The 24951-nt window shown below is 40.0% G+C and overlaps 1 protein-coding gene across 1 annotated transcript in view; it reads left to right on the forward strand.

Annotated features, from left to right (window-relative positions):
- The window catches only part of GCLC (glutamate-cysteine ligase catalytic subunit), a 36757-nt gene extending 12110 nt beyond the window's left edge, over positions 1–24647 (forward strand). Inside the window, exons 2-16 of the mRNA XM_064707569.1 lie at positions 2169–2281; positions 2991–3173; positions 5753–5866; positions 6593–6651; positions 6743–6879; positions 12465–12539; positions 13396–13512; positions 14345–14483; positions 15020–15132; positions 15807–15899; positions 16611–16715; positions 18771–18852; positions 18951–19054; positions 19146–19266; positions 22946–24647. Coding sequence (XP_064563639.1) covers positions 2169–2281; positions 2991–3173; positions 5753–5866; positions 6593–6651; positions 6743–6879; positions 12465–12539; positions 13396–13512; positions 14345–14483; positions 15020–15132; positions 15807–15899; positions 16611–16715; positions 18771–18852; positions 18951–19054; positions 19146–19266; positions 22946–23151 — 1761 coding nt within the window. The 3' untranslated portion in view covers positions 23152–24647. The remainder of the gene's footprint in view (positions 1–2168; positions 2282–2990; positions 3174–5752; positions 5867–6592; positions 6652–6742; positions 6880–12464; positions 12540–13395; positions 13513–14344; positions 14484–15019; positions 15133–15806; positions 15900–16610; positions 16716–18770; positions 18853–18950; positions 19055–19145; positions 19267–22945) is intronic.
- The last annotated feature ends 304 nt before the right edge of the window (positions 24648–24951 follow it).

A 24951-nucleotide genomic window follows, 5' to 3' on the forward strand; every position in this document is an offset into this window, starting at 1 on the left:
TCGACTTTGGGTGTCTCAACAGCAGCTGCAGTTCCTGTGCTCTCCCTTCTGCTACCCACTCCCACAAGCAATGTGGGGGAGGCCAGGGATGTGGCGAGCTCGATGCTCATTCGGTGTCCATCTGAATGACTCAGACCTGTGGACTCGCATTCCCCTCTAGATCAGGCCAGCTCCCAGTGAGAATGATAGTTTTACAAAGCAGGAGATGATGGTGAATGTGGTAGGAAACTGGAAGTCCCTATTTCTTTCCAATATTCAAGGTCAAGTGACACTGGAGAGACTGGTGTTGGGCAATAATTAAATCAGTGCTCAACTCTGTTCTGGTTGACTATAAACTGTAGTTATCTCAAGTAGATTATTGTGGCATAATACACACAATTGATAAAATATACCATGCAATAAAGTGCAATCTGCACAGAAGCCAGAAATAATTTTTTTTTTTTCTCTAGGAGATTAAGGTTTGATCTTACGAAACATACAGCAAATGTGTATGATTGATGGATGAGTCCCTTCAGATTTTGCCTCTGATCTGATTCTGTAGAATTACAAACACTCTTGGATAGTACTGCTTATGATTTAATCACAAATCCCAAACAAGGATTATATTTTTGTCACAGTAGTAAGCAATAACTCTTCCACGGACACTGAGGCAGCCAAAGAACAGGAAGACCACAAATCTACTTACAGTGTGCTGTAAAACATGGCACAAGTTTCCTGTCTTTTGGCAAGCTGCTCTCCTATTTCATCAGACTTCTGTACAAAATAGAAATTGCCATGAGTTGGTATGCTGCAACTTTAACATGAGCATCTTATGTGAGTCTGAGCTCCTGGGACTGGAGCAGTCACCTTTGTTAAATACAGAGGGATGTGGCTCTAGACAGTGTTGGAAAATGCAACTGAGGAGCACAGTGCACTTCTGACAATTCTAGCTGTGAAATTGCAATCTGAATTTCTAACTCTGACTTGATGTTTGAATTAGATGATTTTTGTAGATCTTGGAGGCAGTGGTTTGAGAGCCTCCAACAAAAGGCACTGCCTGTGACCACTGGTCCATCTGGGGTTTGAAAGCACTGAAAGCATTACCAGTACCCTGGTAATGCATTTCCGTATGTTAACTTCTGTTTTTACATGGTAGGCAACGCATCACAGCTGGGGGCTGGTTTGTCTTTTACCCTTCCAAAACATTGCCAAGGATCCTCTGACCTAGAGGTGCTAGCAAATGGAGTGTATCCATGGGTATTGAAGGGCTACAAGGTCCAAGCAGCTGTTGGGTTGCTGAGCTGGGTAGCATTCTAAAAGTCTTTATGGGAGCTTTGACAGCCAGGAGATCAGGAAGTTTGAGATGGGGGTGTTCCAGGTTTGGCTGCTTTCAGATGATGTCTATTAGAGGAGCATATTCTCTAGTGCTGGGATGCAGCAGTGCTGTCACAAGTGGCTTATTGCATCTCGTGTGGGTTGCAGCTTGGAGCAGGGACAACGTGCTCTGGAGGCAACGTGCACTGCTGGGCAGGAGGAGAAGAAAATGTGGCAGCAAAGCTGAATCAAGCAGGGGTGAAACCCACTGTGCTGTGCCAAGAGCCAGAGTGTCACAATGACAGGACTGATGCTGTCATCAACAGCTGTGAGCTTTCTGTGCTAGTCTTTAATAGCTCCAAGAAGTGATGGGTGTAAATGGATGTCTTGTAGAATAACTTTGGGGTTTTTTGCTTGTTTGGGGTTTTTTTGTCAGCAGCAGAGACTGTAACTGATGGGATGACGGTGAAATGTTTGTGGGTTGCATATAGCTTGCATGGAGTTTTAATTCCTTCTAGAAATAATTATGAATATTCTGAAATAATTCTGAATAATTCTAGAATTTAATTCTGTCTAGAAATAGTGTGGAGGCAAGTACAAATTTAGAATGTTTTTAGTGAAGTGTCTCTAGTTAGAAATGGAGGGAAATAAATTTTAAGGAATTTCAAGTCTTTATTCAAGATGAAATAAGCCTGCAGCCAACTTTGCCAGTACTGCTTACTGCATTTGTAGTTAGTAATGTTTTTGAACCTTTGTAAAGTTCAGTGTGACATATCTTTTTATTTCACTTGATGCTTAAAATTGCATGCCAATTTGTTTGTGCCTGAAAAAAACCCTTACTTATAATTGTTTATTTTGTTCTTATTATTTACAAGGTGGAATATATGTTGGTAAAATTTGACCATGAAAATAAGAAAGTGCGTTTGTTGCTCCGTGGTGAAGAAGTTCTTCAAACACTGCAAGACAAGGGGGAGAAGGTAAACCCCAAGTGAGTAGCTGTTTCCAGTTTCTTGGTTTTTTTAATCCTCCTGTTATGATGCTGTGCAAAATTTTGTTAACCTGGCTTCACATTCAAGTCTGCTATTGGTAAAACTGTAAACCACAGATACTGATATTTTCAGATAAATCTAGGGGTCAGGAAGTGAAAGTTTTTGAGCACACTTGCAGGCAGTCCATGCACTTTTTGCTTTGAAATTTCTACAGTTTGAGATAAAGGAGAATGCAATGGTGAGCCCACAGAAGTTGCAGTTTGGGTGCTTGTTTTGTCTTGCTCTGATTTTTTGTCTCTGTGCATGCAGTAATCCATGTCCCATAAAGTGCATGTGTACTTGCTCCTGTATCTCTTGGCTAGAAGTGTAGATGTAAGAATGGCAGGGAAGTTTTCCCCTGTCCTCTCCTGTGGAAAGCAGCAGTGATCTGTGTTTTCTGGGTCTGGTTAAAACCCCAAGAAACAAAGCTTGAGATAGATGCTAAGGGTGACTGCAATTTGGTGTAGGCAAATCCTGCTTACTGTACTACACAGCAGCACTGTTACTGCCAAAGTGCACTTTGCTTTCTTTTCACCACTTCCTGATGGTGAGGTGCATTGGAAGGTACATTGTGTTCTTCTGTCAAATATTTGGAGACTTTTCTTGCAAGTGGTATTAATTTCTGAAATTCTCACTAATAATTCATCGGTGGCTCTTCTTTCATTACAGTCACCCAACACTCTGGAGACCAGAATATGGAAGTTACATGATTGAAGGAACACCTGGACAGCCATATGGGGGAACCATGTCTGAATTCAACACTGTGCAAGACAACATGAGGAAAAGACGGCAAGAGGCTGCTTCTGTACTTAAAGAAAATGAGGCTGTTTGCACGGTGACATCATTTCCAAGGTGACATGGTCGTTGAAGTGTAATGCCATGTTTCCTGTTCTCCTTATACACTTTTTCTCCTTATTGCATACAGCTAAACTGTTCAATAAATAGGGGAAAATATTATTTGATTAAAGTACTTTGGCTTTTATGTTCCAGTCATGTTTGCTAAAATTTTTATTGCAATGAGACAAGGAAATAAGCATCTTTTAAATTTTTAGGTTGCTTCTAACCTGTGATGATTTTGTATTAGGAGAGAATGCTGAATATTTGTAACATAAAGTGTTAACTCTTAAGTAAAGAGTAGTCTACCACCTTAAGTTGATACAGAAAATGATATAGAAAAGGTTTCTCTTTACCTATTTTGCAAACTGTGTTCTTTATGAGTAGCAGTTTTGCAAAACATGGCCAACATGATCTTTTTTTAATACTTTTTCACTAAAGTACATGGAAGCTTCTGGCAGTTTAGGGCACCTGGACTTAGTACTTCTATTACACAATACTCTACTTACTGAATCTAGAAAGGAGAGCATCTCTCCTGGGTTAATAATACCCTTACAGAGGATAGATTTCATCCTTTTTATTGTTGTAAAGGAGTTCTTGAAGAAATTAAATTTAGCATGAACTTCATTATCTAGGAGAAATTGTATTTTGTGACATTCCTTTGAAATACAATTCTAGGCAGAGATTTATTACATTTGTTCTTAACTAGCCTGCTCAGTGAAGTGAATGAAGATAGTCATGCTTATGATGGTATAAAAGGTGCTCTGCAGTAGGACAGAAGCAGCTGGCCTTACTGACTAGTTTCATGTGTAATACAGAATGCAATAGCCCAAAATTCTTGCTGAGAGGAGGAACAATACAAAATATGCCTTTGCAGCAGTGGTGCCAAAATATCTGCATAATGCCCCACAAATGCTGTTTTAAGAATACTCTTTGACAAAATTTACTTTCCCTTTATTAGAGTTATACTAGATGTAATAAGAGTTTATTTAAAGTCCAGTGGTTAAGTAGTTATCAGTAGTTGCAGGTTCCCCTGCAACCTTACAGGTACATTATGTCATTTAATAAGTTTTTCACAGAAATGTTTTGGACCCAGTCATGCAGGGAATACAGGGAGAGGAGTTGTTAATCCCTTTGTAGATACAGATAAATACTTTCTACATCACTGTAGGAGCAGTACTTTGGACTTCAGTGAAAGCCAGTAAGTAATGAAATGTAGTTTGTTTATGTCTTATGGGTCATTCCAAACATACTTTCATCCCTCAGAGATTGCTCTCCCTAGGCTAGCCTAATTTAGTTTATTATTTCTGCCTTTTGCTGTCTTCCCATTCAAGTTCTTGTTGGTTTGACTGGAGTCTTGCTAACACGTATTTCTGAGGTTTCATAGGGTGGAAGGTTTTTGCCACATTGTGTGTACAATAGCATGTATGTATGCCTGTGTGCATCTGGGCATGTACACATGTATATTAAAATCTGTGAATTTGAAAAGACAAAAAAAACTTATTAGAGTGCTGACAGAAGAAAGGTAAAGAAGGAAGCTTATTCAAATCAAAATAATTGAGTTAAAAGTGAACTATTTGAAAATGCTTAAATATTAAAAAATTATAGCTTAGATACTAAATAGGTGTCCCTAGTTCCTAAATTTGTGAGCCGCTGCTGCTGGCCCAGAAAGTTGTTTTCTTTCTTGAGGACTGGAAGGATGCAGTTTACAGTGTAGCACTTAGGTAGGTGATGAAGCTGGCTTTACAAGTTGTAGGACACCTTACTGAAACCAGGAAGAAGAAACAATATTGAACATAAATAATATTCTCAGAAGTGTGTTTTGTGATATTTTGAGTAGTTTGTAATTTTATCAGCTAACTTTTTTTAACTATCCAAATACTAGAGCCTTTCAACATGATCTTTGCCCTTTTTACTGTTCAACATGGAGAAACTAATCTGCTACTTTACCTCAGCCTTGTCAAATGTTCCTTTGTCCCAGCTGTAGTGAGAGCTTATTCTTGTTTCAGGCGACTCTGAAACTTAAAATTGAGTTTCCCAAAGGGGAGGGGTGTATTGTGATTAGCTTGTGTATCTATCAGCATTTTACCCTTAATAGCTACAATTGTTCTTTGCTTATGACTTTCATTTCCTAGAAGTTTTCAGCATTCTAGAAGTGTTGTAAGACTTAGGACATGTGTACCACTTGAAACTACCTCTAATTCTTACAGAGTTGGTTTAGCATATCTTTTAGAAGGGGTAGATGGTTAAGAGTAAGGCTGGATAACTTTTTTTGGCAGTCAGCCTGTATCCTCAAGATAAACTTTGAAGCACAGAATGCAGCTGCATGTCAATATTAATAACAAGCATTAACACACTAAAATATACGTGTACCCCACATAGTACTGAAGTTTCCTGCTTCAGCCACTGGACACGTCCTTGTTTGCTGTCTAGTGATAGACTAGCGGGGTTTCTTTTAAACAAAAGGCTGTGTTAACTGCTGTGGAAGGTGGTTGTTGGCTGGCCCTCCACTAGAATCCTAATCTCTGATCATCTGACCGTTCTAAAATCACAGTCTGTTTTCATTACAGCTTGGATCTCATTGTTGTGTTACATAGGTTAGGCTGTCCTGGGTTTACACTGCCGGATTGTATGCCAACACCAGTAGAAGGAGGAGCTTCAAAATCGCTCTTTTTTCCAGATGAAGCCATCAATAAACATCCTAGATTTAGGTAAGAATATTTGGAAAATTTGAGAAATCAAATATTTTGTCTCTACCTAAATATCATAGACATATCTGCAAATTCTTTACATTACTGGAATAGAGAGCACTGTGGCTGGTTGCTGCAGATATCAGAAGGACTTGGACAGAAGTGGTTGTGATGACATGTATTTTCTTTTCAAAGTGTGTTAAGAAAATTAATTGTTAAGTTAAAGGAACTTTGTATAACAGTTCACACTGTTATGGGGCAAAAAGTGTTGATTTTGCTCCTGCAAAAGTGTTTCCAGTTTGAAGTCCTGTGCCTAAATACTTCCATCACGGTTAATCCAGCTCTCCCTAAGGTATGTCACACTGACATCTCTGAACCCAGTAGCTTGCCTTAGTTACTCTGAAATGTACTTCTCACTGTAAAGTGAGACTTCAGCCAATGAAAATCATTGTGTTTTAAAACTGACCATACCTTTTAACTTGGCCTTCAGGTCTGTAGCCTTTTACTGTTTGTTAGAATAGTACTGTGAAGTCCATCAAAATATGACTGACTTTACTGAAGAAAAATTCAGTGTTGTATCTTTTACAGTCTATCTTAAAACTAGGAGAAGAAGCATCCTGAAGGAGAGTGCTCAAAACAGAAATTTGACATTCCGAAACCCTAAAACTTGTTTAGAAAGTAGGTGCAAAAATATTTACATAAAGAGAAAATTTCATATCATTCAAAAAACTTTTTCTTTTGTTGTAGTACACTGACCAGAAACATTCGACACCGAAGGGGAGAGAAGGTTGTGATAAATGTACCAAGTGAGTAAATTGAGTCTTATCTTTGTTCTTTTTCAAAGTGATTGTTTAGTCTCATGCTCTGGGTTACTGAGTGCCTGTATTTTCCACACAGTATTTAAAGATAAGAACACACCGTCACCTTTCATTGAAACATTTCCTTATGATGATGGAGAAGCAGCAAAGGCAGCTAAGCCAGACTACATATATATGGATGCCATGGGTTTTGGAATGGGAAACTGCTGCCTCCAGGTAAAGTGCATTTGCTTTCAAGATGTTACTGCACATTGTCTTCTCTCAACACTTCCCTTTTTAAGATTTGTCTTATGTCTACTTTCACTTTCTTCAACTGATGCATTGTACATCAGTGTGGCAAAAAGGGAGATAAAAGAGCAAGTGGTATATCTAGTATTCTAGTCTTAAAATCCAAATATATTGGGGTTTTGTAGCCAGATTTTGCTAGCAGAGGGGCTGCAGGGGTGGCTACTCTGAGAAGATGCTTCTCCCATGAGAAGGAAGCTTCTCCCATGTCCAACAGAGCCAATGCCAGCTGGTCCAAGACTGGTCCACCATTGGCCAAGGCTGTGCCCACCAGTGACAGTGGTAGCACCTCTGAGGTATGTACAGCAAGAAGGAGGGGAAAAACTGTGCAATGACACTGCAGGTGAAGATAGGAATGACAGTATGTAAGAGGAACAACTCTGCAGGCACCAAGGTCAGTGAAGAAGCAGGGGGAGGAGGTGTTCAAGGTGACAGAGCTGAGATTCCCCTGGAGCCTGCAGTGAAGATCATGGTAATGCAGGAGGTTGGTGTTGGAGCAGAGATCCACCTGCAGCCCCTGGAGGACCCCACACCAAAACAGGTGGATGCATGAAGGAGGCAGGACCTGTCACCCCATGGAGTACCTGTGCTGGAGCACTCAGTTCCTGAAAGACTGGACCCTGTGGAAGGGACCCATGCTGGAGCAGTTAATTAAGTGTAGCCCATGAGAGAGGCTGCTGTGCTTTAACCCCAGACAGCAAATAAGTACCATGCCATTGCTCCCTCCATACACACATATACCCCCTTGGCCCTGGTGGGATGAGGGGCAAATCAGAACAAGACTTGTGGGTCGAGATAAAACCAGCATAATAATTGAAATAAAATAAAAAATAATGACAGTGGTAATGAAGAGGAGAGGGAATAAAACTTGAGAAGAAAGTGATGCTCAGCAGAACAGTTGCTCACAGCCTGCAGACAAATGCTCAGCCTGTCCCCAAATAGCAATTGGCCCCTCTCAGCCAACTCCCCAGTTTATGTATTGAGCATGATGCCATATGGTATGGGATGGGCTATCCCTTTGGCCAGTTCAGGTCCCAGCTGTGCTCCTTGGCTTCTTGTGCAGCTGCTCACTGGCAGAGCATGGGAAACTGAGAAGTCCTGAAGTTAGAATAAGCCCTACTCAGCAAGAACTAAAACATCAGAGTGTTATCAGCATTATTTCCATACTGAATCTAGAACACAGAACTGTACCCAGCCACTAGGAACAAAAGTAATTATCCCAGCTGATGCCAGGACAAAGACTCATGTTGGAGCAGTGAACATGTTCATTGGAGGACTGTCCCAGGGAAAGAACCCCACACTGAAGCAAGAGTGTGAGGGGAAAGGAGCAGGAGAGACAATGTGTGGCAAACTGACCACAGCCCTCATTCCTTGTTCTCTGCACTCCTGGGAGGGGAAGAAGTAGAGAATATGGGAGTGAAGTGAATTTTAAGATTTAGTTTATATTTCTGATTGCTCTACTCTGATTTGACTTGTTCTGAATTCAGTTAATTTCCCCAAGTTAAGCTGTTTTACTTGTGACAGTAACTGGTCAATGAGCTCCACCACACCAAGTTGTGTCAGTGTTGATCTGCTGGAGGGTAGGAAGACTCTGCAGAGGGACCTGGACAGACTGGATCAATGGGACGAGGCCAGTTGTAGGTGGTTCAGTAAGAGGAAGTGCTGGGTCCTGCACTTTGGCCACCACAAGTCCAGAGCTGCAAGCTGGGGACAGAGTGGCTGGAAGACTGCCTCATGGAAGAGGACCTGGGGGTGCTGGTTGACATCCAGCTGATCATGAGCCAGTGTGTGCCCAGGTGCCCAGGAAGGGCAGTGCCATCCTGGCCTGTTCCAGCAATAGTGTGGGCAGCAGGAGCAGGGCAGGGATTGTCCCCCTGTGCTCAGCACTGCTGGGGCCACACCTCCAGTGCTGGGTCCAGCTCTGGGCCCCTCACTGTGAGAAAGACACTGAGGGGCTGGAGTGAGTCCAGGGAAGGGCAGTGGGGCTGGGGCAGGGTCTGGAGCACAAGGGCTGTGAGGAGCAGCTGAGGGAGCTGGGGCTGTTTAGCCTGGAGAGGAGGAGGCTCAGGGGAGACCTTACCACTGTCTACAAGTGCCTGAAAGGAGGCTGTAGCAAGGTTGGGATCACCCTCTTCTCTCAGGCAACCAGTGCCAGAACAAGAGGAAATGGCTTCAGGCTGCACCTAACGAGGTTCAGGCTGGATATCAGGAAGAAATTCTTCACAGAAGGGGTGATTAGATATTGGAATGGGCTGCCCAGGGAGGTGGTGGAGTCACTGTACCTGGAGGTGTTTAAGGAAATACTGGATGTGCACTCAGTGCCATGGTCTAGTTGGCCAGGTGATGTTCAGTCATAGGCTGGACTCGGTGATCTCGGGGATCTTGGCCAATCCAACTGATTCTGTCTTCTCTCCCTGGCATTACCTTGATCCTTAAGCCTTCTGTTACTCTTTCTCTTCCCTGTCCAGCAAAAGAGGGGAGTGATTAAATGGCTTTAGTGGATATCTGGCATCCAGCCAGGGCCAGTCCAATACACCAGGTTTATTCACTTGCTCTATGGGGTTTTTTTCTGTTAATATTCAAACATAACTGGATGACTTGCTGAGAGAGTTTCTTGAACTGGTCAAGCCTCATTTGATCAAGCACCTGCTCCTGAAACTCCAGCACTTTGAGTGTGAAAGGTCATCCTCTACTCTGCTCATCTTTTAGGCATGACCAAAGGACACTGTGACGATGGAAACTGAGCTGTCTTGTACAAATGGGAGAGGTTCTTCAGTTACTCATTTGGGTGTTTTCCTTCTTCTGCACCCTTAGAACAGCAAAAGCAGGGAGTGGCAAGAGGTTGTAAGAATATTTTTAAAAATAAGTAGCTTTCTGCTTTTGTATAATTTTATTTCATTTACAAACATCATGCTATATAAAATTTCTCATTCTTAAATATTTTTAGCTATCTGCTAAGGAGTTGTCTTCTTACTGCTTGTACCACAAATCTACCAAATCCTGTTCTCTGACTGTGTACTGGAAGATGTTCTTGATTCTGTTTTCTCTCACTTGAACATGCCCACTTTCTATGTTTTTTAGTAATATGCCTGAGATATTCCTGGATTACAGTATCTTCCCTTTAAATCCAGGTGCTGAATATTAAGAGTGCTTTAATCCTTTTCCTTTTCTGTTTGCTTTAAATGTTTCTCTGATGCTGGGCACTACCACCTTAGGTAATCATGGTGTATTTGACTCTTGATAAAATGTGCCTGTTGCCAACACAGTCTTGGAGCAGAGCTAGGAAGAGGCTGGTGTTAATTCTCTACAGGATTAAAGGAAATCATCTAAGCTCTTCTTGTTTCATGGGAAGGACAGAAAACCTCATAAAAATCACTCCCTTTGAGAAACTACAAAAGCTGTACAAATAAAAGTTCTTGACAGGTGCTGCATATGGTTTCTTGCCACTAGGGCAAATTAGGGTGAGTCTGATGAGATAGTAAAGTGTACATAATACTGTGTGGTTTTGCAAGGTGTTAGTTTGCCATGGTTTGTTTCATACTATCTCTCTTATTTAAGACTAAGAAAAGAAATCCTTATTCAGTCATTGTATGAATTTTTAAAACATTATTAAAGGAGCACTATTTTACTGTTGCATACTGCTGCATTTTATTATTACTTTCTGGTAATAAGTGGCCAAATTCAAATTTGGTAGTCCTGCTATCATCAAAGGGAGAATGAAAAGGCTGGCAGCTGCTTCTCTATCATCTGATAATTCCTGATAACTGACTAGAAGAAAACCTGTATTGCCCACCTATTTTTGCAAGGTAGTTTGTAGTTTCCTTTCCTGTTTGGGGGGTGGTCTTGTTGGTTTGGTTTTTGTTCTATTCTTTTTGTACTGCACACCAAGCTGCAACTTGGTTTGATGCATTTCCAGAGGTAAAAATAATGTCCTGATGAGCTTGGGCTGGGATGGCCTGCACTGGCAGAGCATGAGCCCTTCTGGAGAAGACAGCCATGCCCTTTTCCTCCCTAGTGGGACATTTGCCTAGAAACCATGTTGAATCTCAGATTTCATGTGGTTTGGAATAAACATAAAAAGAAAAGGGAGGCAAGTATCATTGTCTGGGGAAGAGTGTAGGTGTCCTGTGCACCCACCCCCACTCCAAGGCTGGCTCCCTAGTGCTGAGTGTCCAAAATTAATGGTGAGAAATCATACTTAGCTGCTTTTCTGCAAGATAATACTTAATCTTGTCTTTTAACCACCTGGGTTTTTGTTTGTTTGCTTGGGTTTTTTTTCTGAAAAAACAAAACAAGCCACTTGGAGGATAGACACAGAAGGAATATTTTCTCCACAACACAGCTGTTTTCTAATTTGGGATATTTTAATGAATATTGGATGAAGATTTTAAAAGACAAACACAAACAAATCCCATATTTTCCCTATAGCACCATCATCAACACCCCCCAAAAAATCCATCCAGTGAACTCAGGGGTTTTGGAGGGATTTGTTGGTTGGGTTATTTTTTAGTCTTACTTGAGGTGCAGTTTGGTTTAGTGGCAAGCTGAGAAGAAAATTTGTGTTTTGTCATTCTAATTACTATACTTGGAAGAGGAAAGCCTGTGTGCAGCTGGAATTCTTCAGGACAGCAAGCAGAGCTGTTGGTTTAGAGCTGAAACCTCTTGTATAATGTTTTGATAGCACAGGTGTACATTCCCATCTGTTTTCTTCTGATGTGTGAATACATAAACTGCTAAGACAAAGGGAGTTTTGAGACTGATCACTCTGTGCATTTTTTAAATTCATAAAGTGTTGGTTTACAAAGTCTAGAGGGCAAGGTCTACTACTAGAACTGTCTTTTGTTTGATGTGCTCTGAGTAAATTTCACCAGAATATTACAAAGGAGTTACCTATTCCAGTGACCTATTTGTGGTGGGGCTTCCAAAGCATTAATGCCTTCTGCAAATAATATTTCTTTTCTATTTTTTTGCTGGGTTCTAGCCTGTAATACAGAAAAGGCTGGAGTTTTTTTTAAATTAAAGTTACAGTAGACACACAGATACTCTTTTTTTCTCCACAGTTTTTCAGGATCAAATGCATCTTGAAGTGTTCTTTAAAACAGGATTAGCGTCACATAAAACAAATGTTAAATCTACAATAGAGTCTGACTGTTGTTCTAAGTAGGTTCCTGGCTTACTTCCTGAAGGTGCATTACTCACCCGTGTGTATTCTAGATGTTAACTCAATTTTCTTTGATTCTGGCAAGTGTTTGTATATTCAGCCTCACCATAGAAGCATTATGGTCTGAATGAACATGGAAATGACATGGAAAGAAGCTTGTAATATAAACACTACTGATAGGTGGGGCAGAAATGTGTCCAAGACTTAGGGGGAAAACCCACACAAAACCAAACAAAAAAACCCTAAAAATTTTAGTATATTAATAATTTTATTATATAGTTGATTTTAAATCTAGGAAGACTGTGCTTGTTGTATGATGATAGAAATTTGATAGCAACTGTACATCTTCCAACAGGTAACATTTCAGGCTTGCAGCATTTCTGAAGCAAGGTATCTCTATGATCAGCTGGCTACGATTTGTCCCATTGTGGTGAGTAATGGACATCTTTCAGATGAACTCTTCCTTAATAGCAGAAATCACTATATATTTAAAAAATAATACCCAAATTGCAAGCTCACAAATTGACTATTCAGGGAGAAGACTAGGTTGCCTCGTGAGTCGTGTTAACTATTTAATGTGCAAATGACACCACAAAACAGATCATATCTGTTCCTTCTTGGCCCTTGTGTCTATTTCTTCCCCTCTGCTCTCACTCCCACTTGTGTGAGACTCTTGTTAAATAGTTTTAGAAATAGATTTGGGCAGATTTAATGAAAGCAAGGCAAGCTTGGTCTTAAAACAATTTTTAATTTTCCAACTGGTGTTGAAAACCCTCTGGTGCTACAGAGGATTTCAGCCTAAGTAATTTAAATTTGTCCCTTTTATAAGCATGTATTTGCTTATAAAGTATTTGTCTGGTCTGAATGATGAGAAGATCCTACTCTGAGTGAGGTATGTTCCAGCTGTGTTACTAAGGTGCCTGGCCAAACAAAAATAAACAAAATAAAATAATTGCCAGGTGAACTTCGGAAGTGAGCAAGCAGAATACTTGCTGATTTGTCTCAAAAGTGCTTCTGCCAGTGTCATTTTTGCATTCCTTAAATGCTGATCTGTAAGAGGTGAAACATTTGGAGAGCATCAGAAGCCACTTCAGGAATGCTAACCCTTGACCCAGGTGTTTTTCGGGGGCAGCAGTTGAGATATTTCTGGTTATTCGGGCTTTGGCTGGATGTCAAACTGAAATATATATACTGCAGCTCCTTCTGGATCCCTTTCCAGTGGGGTTGTGCTTTGCTTCTGGTTCTTTGGCCTGTCCTTTGTTTTGATGTCAGCTGTTCCATTTTAGATGGCGCTGAGTGCTGCGTCTCCGTTCTACAGAGGCTACGTGTCTGACATCGACTGTCGCTGGGGCGTGATCTCTGCCTCTGTGGATGACCGAACGCGCGAGGAGCGGGGGCTGGAGGTAAGCCGTGCTCCTCCTAGCAATCTGGGGCTTTTGGGGCAAAACAGTTAAATCTTTAGCAGAGTCTGCTTGTGCTCATCAGAATCCCTAGTGAGGAAGTGTGTTGGTGTTTGTGGTAAATACAGGAGAGATGGTGTAAACACTCGCCTTGGTTGGTCAGGTTGTGTTAACAAATACATACTTTTAATTAGGTATGGAATCCCAGTCTTCCACAGCTAGCTGAAAAGGGCCCCAGTGAGGAAACTTGCTAATTTATGCTTGAGCCCAAAAGGCAAAAGTTGCATTAGATTAAATAGTGGGTGCTGTTGAGTAGTATAAACTAGAACTAAATCAATAGAGCCAGGTATAAGAACTTGTAGAATTTCTCGAAGCAGGAATTTCCGTTCAATGCACATACACAATAACATAAAATTAATAATTTTTTAAATTTACTTGATATATTTAATTTAATTTAATTTTCTTGAACTACCTATTTTAAGGGCATCTCTAACAGTGTGCACATAGTGAAACTGTTGGTATTTGTTTAATGCTTTCCAGGTGCTTGGGGTAATGTCATATTACATCAGGAAAACATTTCTACATCTAGAGAATTCTAGTAAATGTGTGATTATTGATTTTTTGCTCAGATATATATGTCTGCAAACAAAATAGTCATAATTCCAGAATCACTTTATATTGAGCCTATTTAAGACCCGTGCTTTTAATAAGTTTAATTGAGGTTGTAGGGTTTTTTAAATAGGATAGTAATTCTCAACTTAAGTGTCATTAGTGAGCAAAACTTAGGTAACATTGTTAACAAGCTGTTAAAATATTGTATTCTTAAATTATATAGCCACTGAAGAACAACCATTATAGAATCAGTAAATCCAGATATGATTCCATAGACAGTTATCTATCTGAATGTGGTGAGAAATACAATGACATTGATTTGACAATAGACAAAGATATCTACGAGCACCTAATAAAGGAAGGTAAGTGTTTGCTTCATTATGAGCAGGTTAAGAATTATGTTTGCAGTATGTGGGGATATATTGTGGTTTTTGTTGTTGTTTGTTACAAACATTGTGCGGCCCTCAGAGTGACTTCCTACTCAGGAAGTATCTGTGCAGAGTGGTCTTGAGAGTTTTTTAAAAAGATTCATTTGTAACAGAAACTGTCCCTAATGCATCAAACTGAGTTTCTCAAGCTGGAATTAATGGTTTATTTTTATGGAGAAAGCCAAACTGCTTTAGGAAACATGGCACAGAATGCATCAGAAAACAGGAAGAATATCAGCCACACCAATACTCAGCTGCCATTTCCAAACAAGAATCTGTTTGGTTCGGGGGTTTTGCTGTTTTTAATCATTTCCTTCCTTCCTGAAGTCATCACTTAAACAGGATGTGGTGGGCTGAGGTAGCACTTCAGTGTTAGATGCTTTCAGTCTTGTTAAAAAAATTGTTAAAAAAATATTTCTAGAGCCTGTTTTGATGTGTATGAATTGTTTGTTTGAATTTTCATTTTGTAGGTATTGACCACCTTTTGGCACAGCATATTGCACACTTGTTCATTCGAGACCCATTGACTTTGTTTGAGGAGAAAATACATCTAGATGATGCAAATGAATCCGACCATTTTGAGGTTATGTCTAATTTAGAGGAATTTACTAAATATATATCTATATAATTGCTTATCTTCATAATAGTGAATTGGAGGATGGCTGTATTAGCTAAGAATTTTTTCAATAATTTTTCACTTCAGGTAGTTTTTTAGTATATGACTTTGCAGTTATAAGCACATTCATTTATTCATTTTATCTTTTATTTAGAAGGTGATGGCTTATACTTTAAACTAAATAAAATATGAAGGGCCTAAATTATAGCTATGTATATAAATGTAAAGGGGAACTGTCAATTTTTAAGGCTTCCTGAAACCTAGTTTGTTTTTTATTTATGTAGAAATCTCTCTTTTACAGCTTTATGAGGTAATAGCTGTGGTAATATTAGGCCTTTCTTGTTCAGGATGTGTCAGCCCCTCATGAAAAAATAAAGTCAGCTGCATGCCAGTCCCTTAGTATCTTGTGCATAATACTCAACCAAAACAGCATGAGAAAGTACAACATATCTGCTCCTACGTTGGGTAGTTGTACTGTGGGCTTTAGGAAATTACAGCACTTACTTTGGAACCATTTCTCCAAACTGCTACACTGTTCCACAGAAAACACTAGGACTCTAGTTATCTGCTTATTTTTCTTCAATTATATTATAGAATGATGTGCATCTTGATTGTGACAGATTATTTCATGTGCTTTGCAGAATATTCAGTCTACAAACTGGCAGACAATGAGGTTTAAGCCACCACCTCCAAATTCAGATATTGGATGGAGAGTGGAATTCAGACCTATGGAGGTAAGGAAGACATTAGTATGTGCAAAAGCACATTTCCTTTTAAGTGGAAAAGTACCAGGCATTCTGCCATCCAGTATCAAACTCCTATTACTTGTGCTGTGTTTTCTCCCCTTTGATTTGCTGGATGCAAGTGAAGTGGACAGCAGTATTTAATCAGACATGGACTGTGGGAATGTAACTGACAGGAGAATCCACTGCAGTACATCAACGCATGCTAATGGATTTGGGGTGATGGGGAAAGGAATTAGGCTTGTATTAAAGCAGCAGCAAACAAAGCCCCATTTAGCTTTTAGAGACTGTATTTCTCTAGTACATTTCCTGGTACTGAACAATTTCACTGTCACAGTTTTGTTTTTTTTTCACAAAGTCCTTTTATTCTATAGTAGTCTGTTTCTAAGCTCTCTGAATTTAATCCTTTTAGAGTGGAAATTTAAATGCTACTATACTTCTGTAATTAGAGAGCCTGAAGGTGCAGGTTATTAGTCTTTTGAAACACAAGTGTGCTTTGCAGGGTTGAGTTTGTTGCAGCCTGTGTGTGCTTTGTGCGCTGGAAGTCAGTGCTGGTGGTTGTGTGTGGGGGTCAGCCCTCGGCGAGGGCAGCGTGTGTGAGCTCGAGTGCCAGCATGAGCTTCTGAGTCAAACTGTGCTCACTGGCCTTGCATGGGTGTGTTCCCCCCAAAGTAATTGAATCTCTGCTCCTCTCATGTCTAGGTCCAGTTAACAGACTTTGAAAACTCTGCTTATGTTGTGTTTGTGGTATTGCTAACCAGAGTGATTCTGTCATATAAACTGGATTTTCTCATTCCTTTGTCCAAGGTAGGTGTGAAAGATCAGATCTGTTAGAGCTAAATGTAAGGCATCAAGTCTGATTTTTATCCCCTGCAAGCTAGGAAATAATACTTGTCCACTTACAGAACAGTCATTTTTGTCTTCCAGTAGTTTTCATCTGTACAAGTACTTTGGATTAATTTAAACTCTACGCTATTAAACAAATATTTTACTGCTGTCTCATGGAATTAAACATAAACAAACTCTGTAGGAATTTCTGTGATGCCTAGCACTGAACTGCTGCAGAAATGTTGAGAAATAGCATTGTCACAAGGGGGAAAGGGTATGTTTCCTCCATTTTACATGCTGGGGAGAAATATGTGGAACTCAAAAACTTTAGACTTACTAAACATTAATGTTGTCTGTGTCTCATGCTCTTATTCTGTGTTTTGTTTATACGTAGTGGGGAGGGAAAGGGGGAGTTCAGCATTCTTAGTGTTACACAGTACTTGAGTGGAAACAAACACTGCTGATTCTGGTCACAGCTGTGGCTTGCCTTTAGACAGACAAGCCATGCAAAATGTACTTTTTTCTTTAATCTTGCTCTCACAATTGCTGAACTGTTTTGTGTGAAACTGTCCTTGCATGTCCTTTTTCTGAGACACTTGACCAAAAAATGTCTTTTTAGATGGATATTCCTGTGATGTTATGGGTAGCTTTAAAAAAGGTCTTATAGGGCAGAAGGCTTTTGACACTATACTGGAAAATCCTGCATAGCCACAGTATCCTGTGGCTTTTCATAGAATTTTTTTAATTAAAATGGAGAAAAATATTGAAGTCATAAATTTACAGTAATCATACCATTCATACATGGTATGATTTGGTATGACTTCTAAAAGGAGATGTCAGGGAGTTCAGACTCCATGAATAATGCAGCAATTTAGCAGTTAGATTACATAATTACATTGTTATTTGAGTGTCTCAAAAGCACAAAAATTTTAACTACCAGTTAAGAGTGAATAAGAGATCAGGTGCTGAAAGAACCTGAACAGAATTGCAGGGCTGGGGGGCTTAAAATTGCTTAAGCTTGCCAAGCAATTTGGCAGGTAATGCAACACAGAATTGCACAACCATTGGTAAGCCTGCCTCTTTCACATAAAATAATAGGGGGTTATGGGGCTAATCTCACACTAATCTTGGCTGTCTGATTGAATGTGGTTGAACACTCATCAGCTGGGACTGGAGTTCTTTCAAACTTTCAAAATAACCTGTTGTGTAAATAGGTTTCATAATATAAAGTGAATTGAAAACAAAGGTGTGGAAGGTAAGGAGTAAGTGAAGCTTTTGCATAGCCTTTAGTTAAATATCAGACAAAGAATTCAGAGAAATATCCCTTTTTCTGAAGACAATATGGTAAAGCTAATGTCCAAAAGCTGTATGATGTTAATTACCAAAGAACTTGGGCAAAATTTTCCATCCAGAAAGACAGAGCAATGCTTATGTCAGAGCAAACGTAGTTTTGGGGACTTTTGAGAAGCCTGAAATTTAGAACTTTTTTTGCTGGCAATCTAAGTTTAAATACCTAACATGTCTGGAATGGAATAGATACAGTTCTCGTGCAAACTTACTTGAATGCTGTTTCTGAACATTTGTTTAATACAGTGATAATTCTTCTAAAGACAGTGGTGATTTTGTTAATAAAAGCAGGAAATTATGGCTAGGGAAATTGAAATTTTCTTCTTCCGTACTTATTTAAATTGCATCTAAATATGCAAAGAAGTCTGCCAGAAGGGATATAACCTGTTAATTGTAACTGTTCCTATGTTTTCATCCAAACTGAAATTAGCATAACATGTTCTAACACAATACCCTTACCTATTCTGCTGGAGACCCAGTTTAATAAAATGTCATCTATTGGTGGGTTTGTTCTGGACACTGAAGAATGAAATAAAACTTAGCTTCACAGCTTGACCTTGTGTGATGAAGTAGTAAGAAATATAGTAGATATTTCAACTTACGAAACACAAATGTGACGTTTTGGTAGAATCCTACTTTTCTAAAGTATCACAGCACAGATGTCTGAAATATTTTTTTTTTTGCCAGGTGGATGAAAACATGAAGGTGGCCCAGAAAAGAGATGCTGTACGACAGGGAATGTTTTACTTCAGAAAAGATATCTGCAAAGGTATCACATCAAGTAATCTGACTAACATTGTTGTGGATGTTTAGCACATGTCTTGCCTTTTTTACCATTTTTTTCCTTTCCCTTTGTCACACGTGAAGGTGGAAATGTTGTTTTGGATGGATGTGGCTCTGCACAGAATGGGACAAGCACTGATGCAGAAGAGTACACCTTAATGAGCATTGACACAATTATCAATGGGAAGGTAATAGCCTCTTCTACCTGGAACACTTCCTATTCTACCCTTCCAGAAACAGACTGAGTGTGTTTTATGCTGATTCTGTTCTCTTACACAGGAAGGAGTCTTTCCAGGTTTGATCCCAATTTTGAATTCTTATCTTGAAAACATGGAAGTGGATGTGGATACAAGATGCAGCATCCTAAACTACCTGAAGCTAATAAAAAAGAGAGCCTCTGGTATGTTTCATATTTTTGGACATTGACTTTCTTGGCATTTTTCTACTTTTAATTGGATAAGACTGATGGGACCTGTGGATGTCTTGTTAGCTGTTAAATCATTAGAGCAAAGGACTCAAGTGTGTTCTCTACCTTAAATCTTGTCCTGTCTATTTTTGATCTGTAGTGTTTAGTGATCCATTTTAGAACTTAAATTCAGAGTAACTGATAGAGTAACAATCATGGTTTAGAGGATAGTACATACCCAGTCCTCGATTTTGCTTTTCAACACCATTTACTGCTGTTTTGCCACTGTATCGTCTGTCCACTTTGTAGGAGTTTAAACATACACCAGTCCACTTTCCTTGTCACTTGAGTGTTGTAAGAGTATTTGAGGCTGGGTCTGTAGCTTGCCTGATACTACTGGTGTGACTCCAAAGCATTCATAAGTGTAAACTCAGGTCTGCTAGACCATGGGACCTAGACTTTAGCTCACTGATAAGAAGGTCCTTCTGTTAGCAGCAGAACTCCTTCAAGGGGGAGCAGAGCAGGCTCTTCCACAGTCATTCCCACGTTGCAATGTTTTTCAAGACAGGTGTATAATGACTGTTTATGTATCTTCATAAAATGCAGCAGTATAATAAGTAAAAGATGCAGGCTAAACTTAATTCAGAACTGTGTGCTTAGCTCAGTCTGTGTCAACTTTTTAACTTTTTTTGTGTAAATCACTTGTATAACTGCATTGATGAAAATTTAACTAGATGGTTTATTTTAGCCTCCTAAGTCAAGAATGATTTTCTCTTAGGCCTCCCCCCCGCCCCAAGTTTTAAACTAAAGTGCTGCATTCCTCTTTAATTCCTGAAAATTGCTGTAGAAGCTTCTAGGTAAAGACCTTTCCAAAGCTGAGGTGGAAATCAGGATTTTGTCTTATCTGGTAATTCACTACATTAACAGTTCTTCAGAACAGTAACATGTTTTTAAACGTTCCCTTTGTTTGGGGTTTTTTCCTTCAGAAAAATGGTCTCGAGAAAATAAGGAATCCATAACTGTAGCAGGCTTTTTCCCTAAGGCCTAGTGACCAGCTGCAGGTGTTCCCCACCAAAGAAAAGCTTTGCTGCCTGGTGCAAAGTTGCAGTCATTGCAAAAGTCAGCTCCTGTATTTACAGACCTAAAAGCTGTGAGCGTGAGGTAGATAAGAGTGTAGGGTTTATAGTTCAGGTCTTAGAAACTGAAATTACTTTTAAATGAAGCTTCTTAAGAACTAGAATTCACAGAATCAAAAAGCATTAGGTATTGTATTACTGTGCCACAGTGTTTCTCAGGTGTGAGCTTTGGATTATTCCAGTTTACTCTTGATCTTAAATGTTCCTTATCCACAGCCTGTTTAGTATGAGTCACATCCACAAAGAGTGGCCATTTTTCAGATTTCTCAAATGGTGAGAAAGCACACAGCACTCATGAATTAAGATCGCTGACACCTTAGCTGCTGTGGCTGTAACCTTGCCCTGGCATAATTCATTTGAGCCTCAGTCACCTCCTCTCCTGCAGCACAGCAGGGCTTACCCTCCTGGCCTCGTATCGCTGGTGTGTGACTGCCACCACTCAGTGAGACTGCAGATTGCTAGGCAGGCAGCAGCTCTGACCACCACCAGTTATTAATGCAAGCAGTACTGAGGTAGCAGCATCGAGTGGTCCTTGTCCTGGTGTGCTCTCCTGGCTGCCTGCAGTGCAGTAATCACAGAGCTTGATGAGCCTTCACAGATGTGCTTTCCATGATCTTTGCCTTACCTTTCTTGAAGCAGTTACACTTTTGCTCCCCCTAAAGTCATATAATAAGAAATTACACGGTTCTGTGGTATGCTTTTTGAAAAAATTAATTCTCTAGTTTTTCTCATTTAAATGCTCTTCACAGTTATTCCATGATACACCTTCTAGTTCCTGTGTTGTAGGATCATGTTTATCGACTCACTTGTCATCAGCATTCATAATTGTGTGGACCTCTCCAGTATATTGTTGCTCCTGAACGTACAACTCCCTTTGCCCCTCCTTGCTGGAACGTGTCTCACACCTTTTGGCAGTCAGTGGTGCCATACTGTACTGGCACAGTGTGGCACTCCTGAGAGCTGCAGGCTGTGCTCCCAGTGCGGGTGTGCAGGGCACGGCAGGGCCGGGATGGGGAGTGCCGGGCTGCCTGGCCACTAGGGGTCCGTGTTGCTGTGCTGGAGCCTGCTCCTGCAGCGCTGCGCCTGCACGGCTTGCACTGCAAACCTGCCTGTTCCTGAGCTGCACTGCAAGCCTGTCTGTTCCTGAGCTGCACTCTGCCTTGCACTGCAAACCTGTCTGTTCCTGAGCTGCACCGCAAACCTGTCTGTTCCTGAGCTGCACTCCTGCTTGCACTGCAAACCTGTCTGTTCCTGAGCTTCACTCTACTCAGCTCCTGCCTCCACTGACTTTCTTGCAGGCTCCCTGCTTCTCTTTGGTGTCAGAAAGTTTGCATGTTGAGTTTTAGTGCCTTCAATAAATAAAGCCTCTTGAGCAATTTTTTTCCTGCCCTCTTATGTAGAAGTGTAAATCTTGCCTCATTCCTTGAAAACATTACCTCTGGTTTTTGGAAGCACATTTTGATTTCTAGTAACCTTTTTCATTCTGCTTTTCTTTCCGATACTTTCTGCAGTTTTTCTGATTTGTCTTCATGTACATCTGTTCAAAACCACTGCTAGGATATTTTTAGTGTTGGATTCTTTTTACTTTTTACTTGTGTGTTCCTTCATGCTTTCTCTAACTTGATTCCTCTTGCTTTATTATAATATTCTTAAACCGAAGACTTCTGTAGTGGAAGCCATTGACTCTTCCCAGTCTCACAGTGAAGGTGATGCTCTGGTAGCTAGCCATGAAAGTTTTTCTAGGCTCTTTGAGCATCCCATCAGCCCATCTTAATGTCTTAAAACAGTCAGAATTACCTTAAACTTGTATTAGTTAAGGTTTGCTTGCATGTGCTGCATTCAGGAGCAAGAGTCAGCAGCCTGGACTCCGGTGTCCAGCCAGCCCCCAGCTGCAGCTTTATGGGGCTGCCAGTCTCCTGCAAGTGGTGTGTGTCGTTCAGTGACCTTTTACAGAGGTGCTGGGGACCCTTAGGTACCTGCTGACCGACCCAAGAACTGTGGAGTGAAGCAGAGGCACTGTGTACAAACCAGAAGTTGGTATAATTGGGAACCAGCCTGTTTTTTGCTAGAGTAGCTGCCAGAGGAAGAGTAATAAGCCAGGGTTGACTGACCAAAACTAGCAGGTCAGTTGGATGGATCAACTACAAACTTATTCTATATAAATGTAGTAGTGCAGAGGGGTCTGTTGATTCATCTCAGCCAGATTCTCTGTTAAATTAAATGTTTAAGACCTTTTGCTGTACAGTCTGTTGGTAGCACCTGTTCTAGTTCAGGTTCTACTTCTCTCTGCATTGTGTCATTGGAACATCTGAAAGTTGGAAAACTGTACCAGATAAGTGTCTTTTAGACCATCAGGGAAAAGTCAAGCTTAATTGTGCCTGCCATTTAGCCATATTTGAAAACCAAAAATTATAGGAATGTGTTTCTCATGAAAGCATGGGCTACTCAGTAATTGTGTATATAGTGCACAGAACTCTAGGTGTTCTACTGCTAAATTAGATGTATAAAGTGTGAAATTTAATTGCTCTTGCCCGCAGGAGAGTTAATGACAGTGGCTCGATGGATGAGGGAATTCATCGCGCAGCATCCAGACTACAAGCAAGACAGTGTGATAACTGATGAAATTAATTACAGCCTTATGTGGAAATGCAACCAAATTGCTCAAGGCCAGGCAGAGTGTCCTGAACTACTGGGGGTAGGATTTAATAAGAAACAAAGTGGAAATAAAACTGACTCTTTGTAATGAATGAATTAATGCTTCTTAAATAATAAAGATATTAAGCCTTTTAGCAAAGCACTAGCAAAGATACTGTGAATCTGGTACAGTTTCATGGTGTGAAGACCAAAACAGGGATACTGCACTATAAAATGGGCCAATCTGCCTAAATATTCATTTAAGGCATCCTAAAATAGGCATATTCTTATTGTTAAGGTTTATACAATATACATGTAAATAGTAAAATATTTTTATGATTAACATCAATGTATTTTAATAACATTGTAACTAAGGTTATTGTGAATTAGCTTGTAACTTTTTTATGCTTAATATAGAAAGAAAAATTGTCATGAACAGCTTTGTAAATGTAATGGTACTTGTATATTATATGCATTCCAGTTACTGAATGTTTACTGTAATTTTTTTAACCTGGAATGTGCTAAGTAATTTACCTTATTGTGTAAGAAAAAAAATCCTTCTGGATCTACCTGAATCGCAGATACTTCTTCCTTCCATTGGGTTTTGAAAGTATGTAAGAACAGACAAATATACGTGCATCCGAGCTGTTAATCTTACAGTAGTTTCTCAGTTGCCACAAGACCTTCATCCATTTGTAAACTGTAAAACTCAGAGGAGCAGATCTGTCTTTATTCAGATAATGCAAGTCAGCCTGCCTGCAGATGCAGTTATTTTCTTCCCCTCTGAAATAAGCTGCATGCTGTCTCAGTTCAGAAAATCTGCCCGATGATTTCACAAAAAAGTAATAACGGGAGATGTGTGGAAAGGGAGGAGGAAATGAAAGCTGGACATACAGCCCTCCTCACAGAGGAACCAGAGAGACCTGCTCTGGGCTCCAGCCTGCTTAACTGCTCTTCTCCCACACTGCTGCTGCTGCTCCCATAGTCAGCAATGAGTGCAGCACAAAACCAAACTTCTGTCCATTCTTCCTGAAGGTTGAGTTTCTCATTTTGTCATTTTCTTAATTATAAATATTTTTGTCAGCACGTTTATTTTCTCTAAGGTAATTCATGTAGGTGGCTGGGATTACCTACATAGCTGTAGTTATGGACAATTTAATCCCCTCTAGAAAACAGTTGAAAGAGAAATTTTGGAATGCACTAATCCTTTGAATTGGAAGCTGGTGCTGGGAGTGACTGTAATCTATTTCAATTCAGCCATTGCATCTGTAAATAAAGCAAAGTTATGGGGCCTTTTTGATTTAGCTTCTTAACTGATTTCTAAAAGTGAATTGCATTAGGGGTAGAAGATGCAAAGCTTATGGAAGCATATTAAAATCTCTAAGATCTAATGATTTTTTTAAAAGAACTAATGGAGAAACTGCAGTGAGAGGTACACCAATAAGCTTTTATGTACTGAATTACACTTCATTCTGTGTTCACAGGTGTGCTTTAGAGAATAAAAAGAATACTTTTTCTCTGCAGTGGTGAATTTGTTTTAATTAAGATGTAGGCATATGCTAATTTAGTTTCTGTAACAAGGAAATAAAAATAAAATTTGCAGTATTTGTTGGTCACTTGCATGACTTGAACCCACATTTTTAGATTCAAAAAGGAAGAGTTGCATACCTGGCAGGTACAAACCAGACTTACTTGGTTCACAGTGGAGCTGCTCAGGACTCAGACAAATGGTCTGACACTCCTACAGCAAAGAAGTCCTTGCTGTTGTTAAAACTGTAGCATCTGTCTGATTACACAGCATGAGCCACTATGCTTGGAAAACCCTTAAAAATAGTTGGAATGCTTTTCTGCTGGTACTGCTTCAATACATGTCCTTATTCCCTTTCAGTTGACATTGAAGCATCCCTCT

The sequence above is a fragment of the Zonotrichia leucophrys genome, chromosome 3, assembly GCF_028769735.1.
Source record: "Zonotrichia leucophrys gambelii isolate GWCS_2022_RI chromosome 3, RI_Zleu_2.0, whole genome shotgun sequence".
NCBI classification, from domain to species: domain Eukaryota; kingdom Metazoa; phylum Chordata; class Aves; order Passeriformes; family Passerellidae; genus Zonotrichia; species Zonotrichia leucophrys.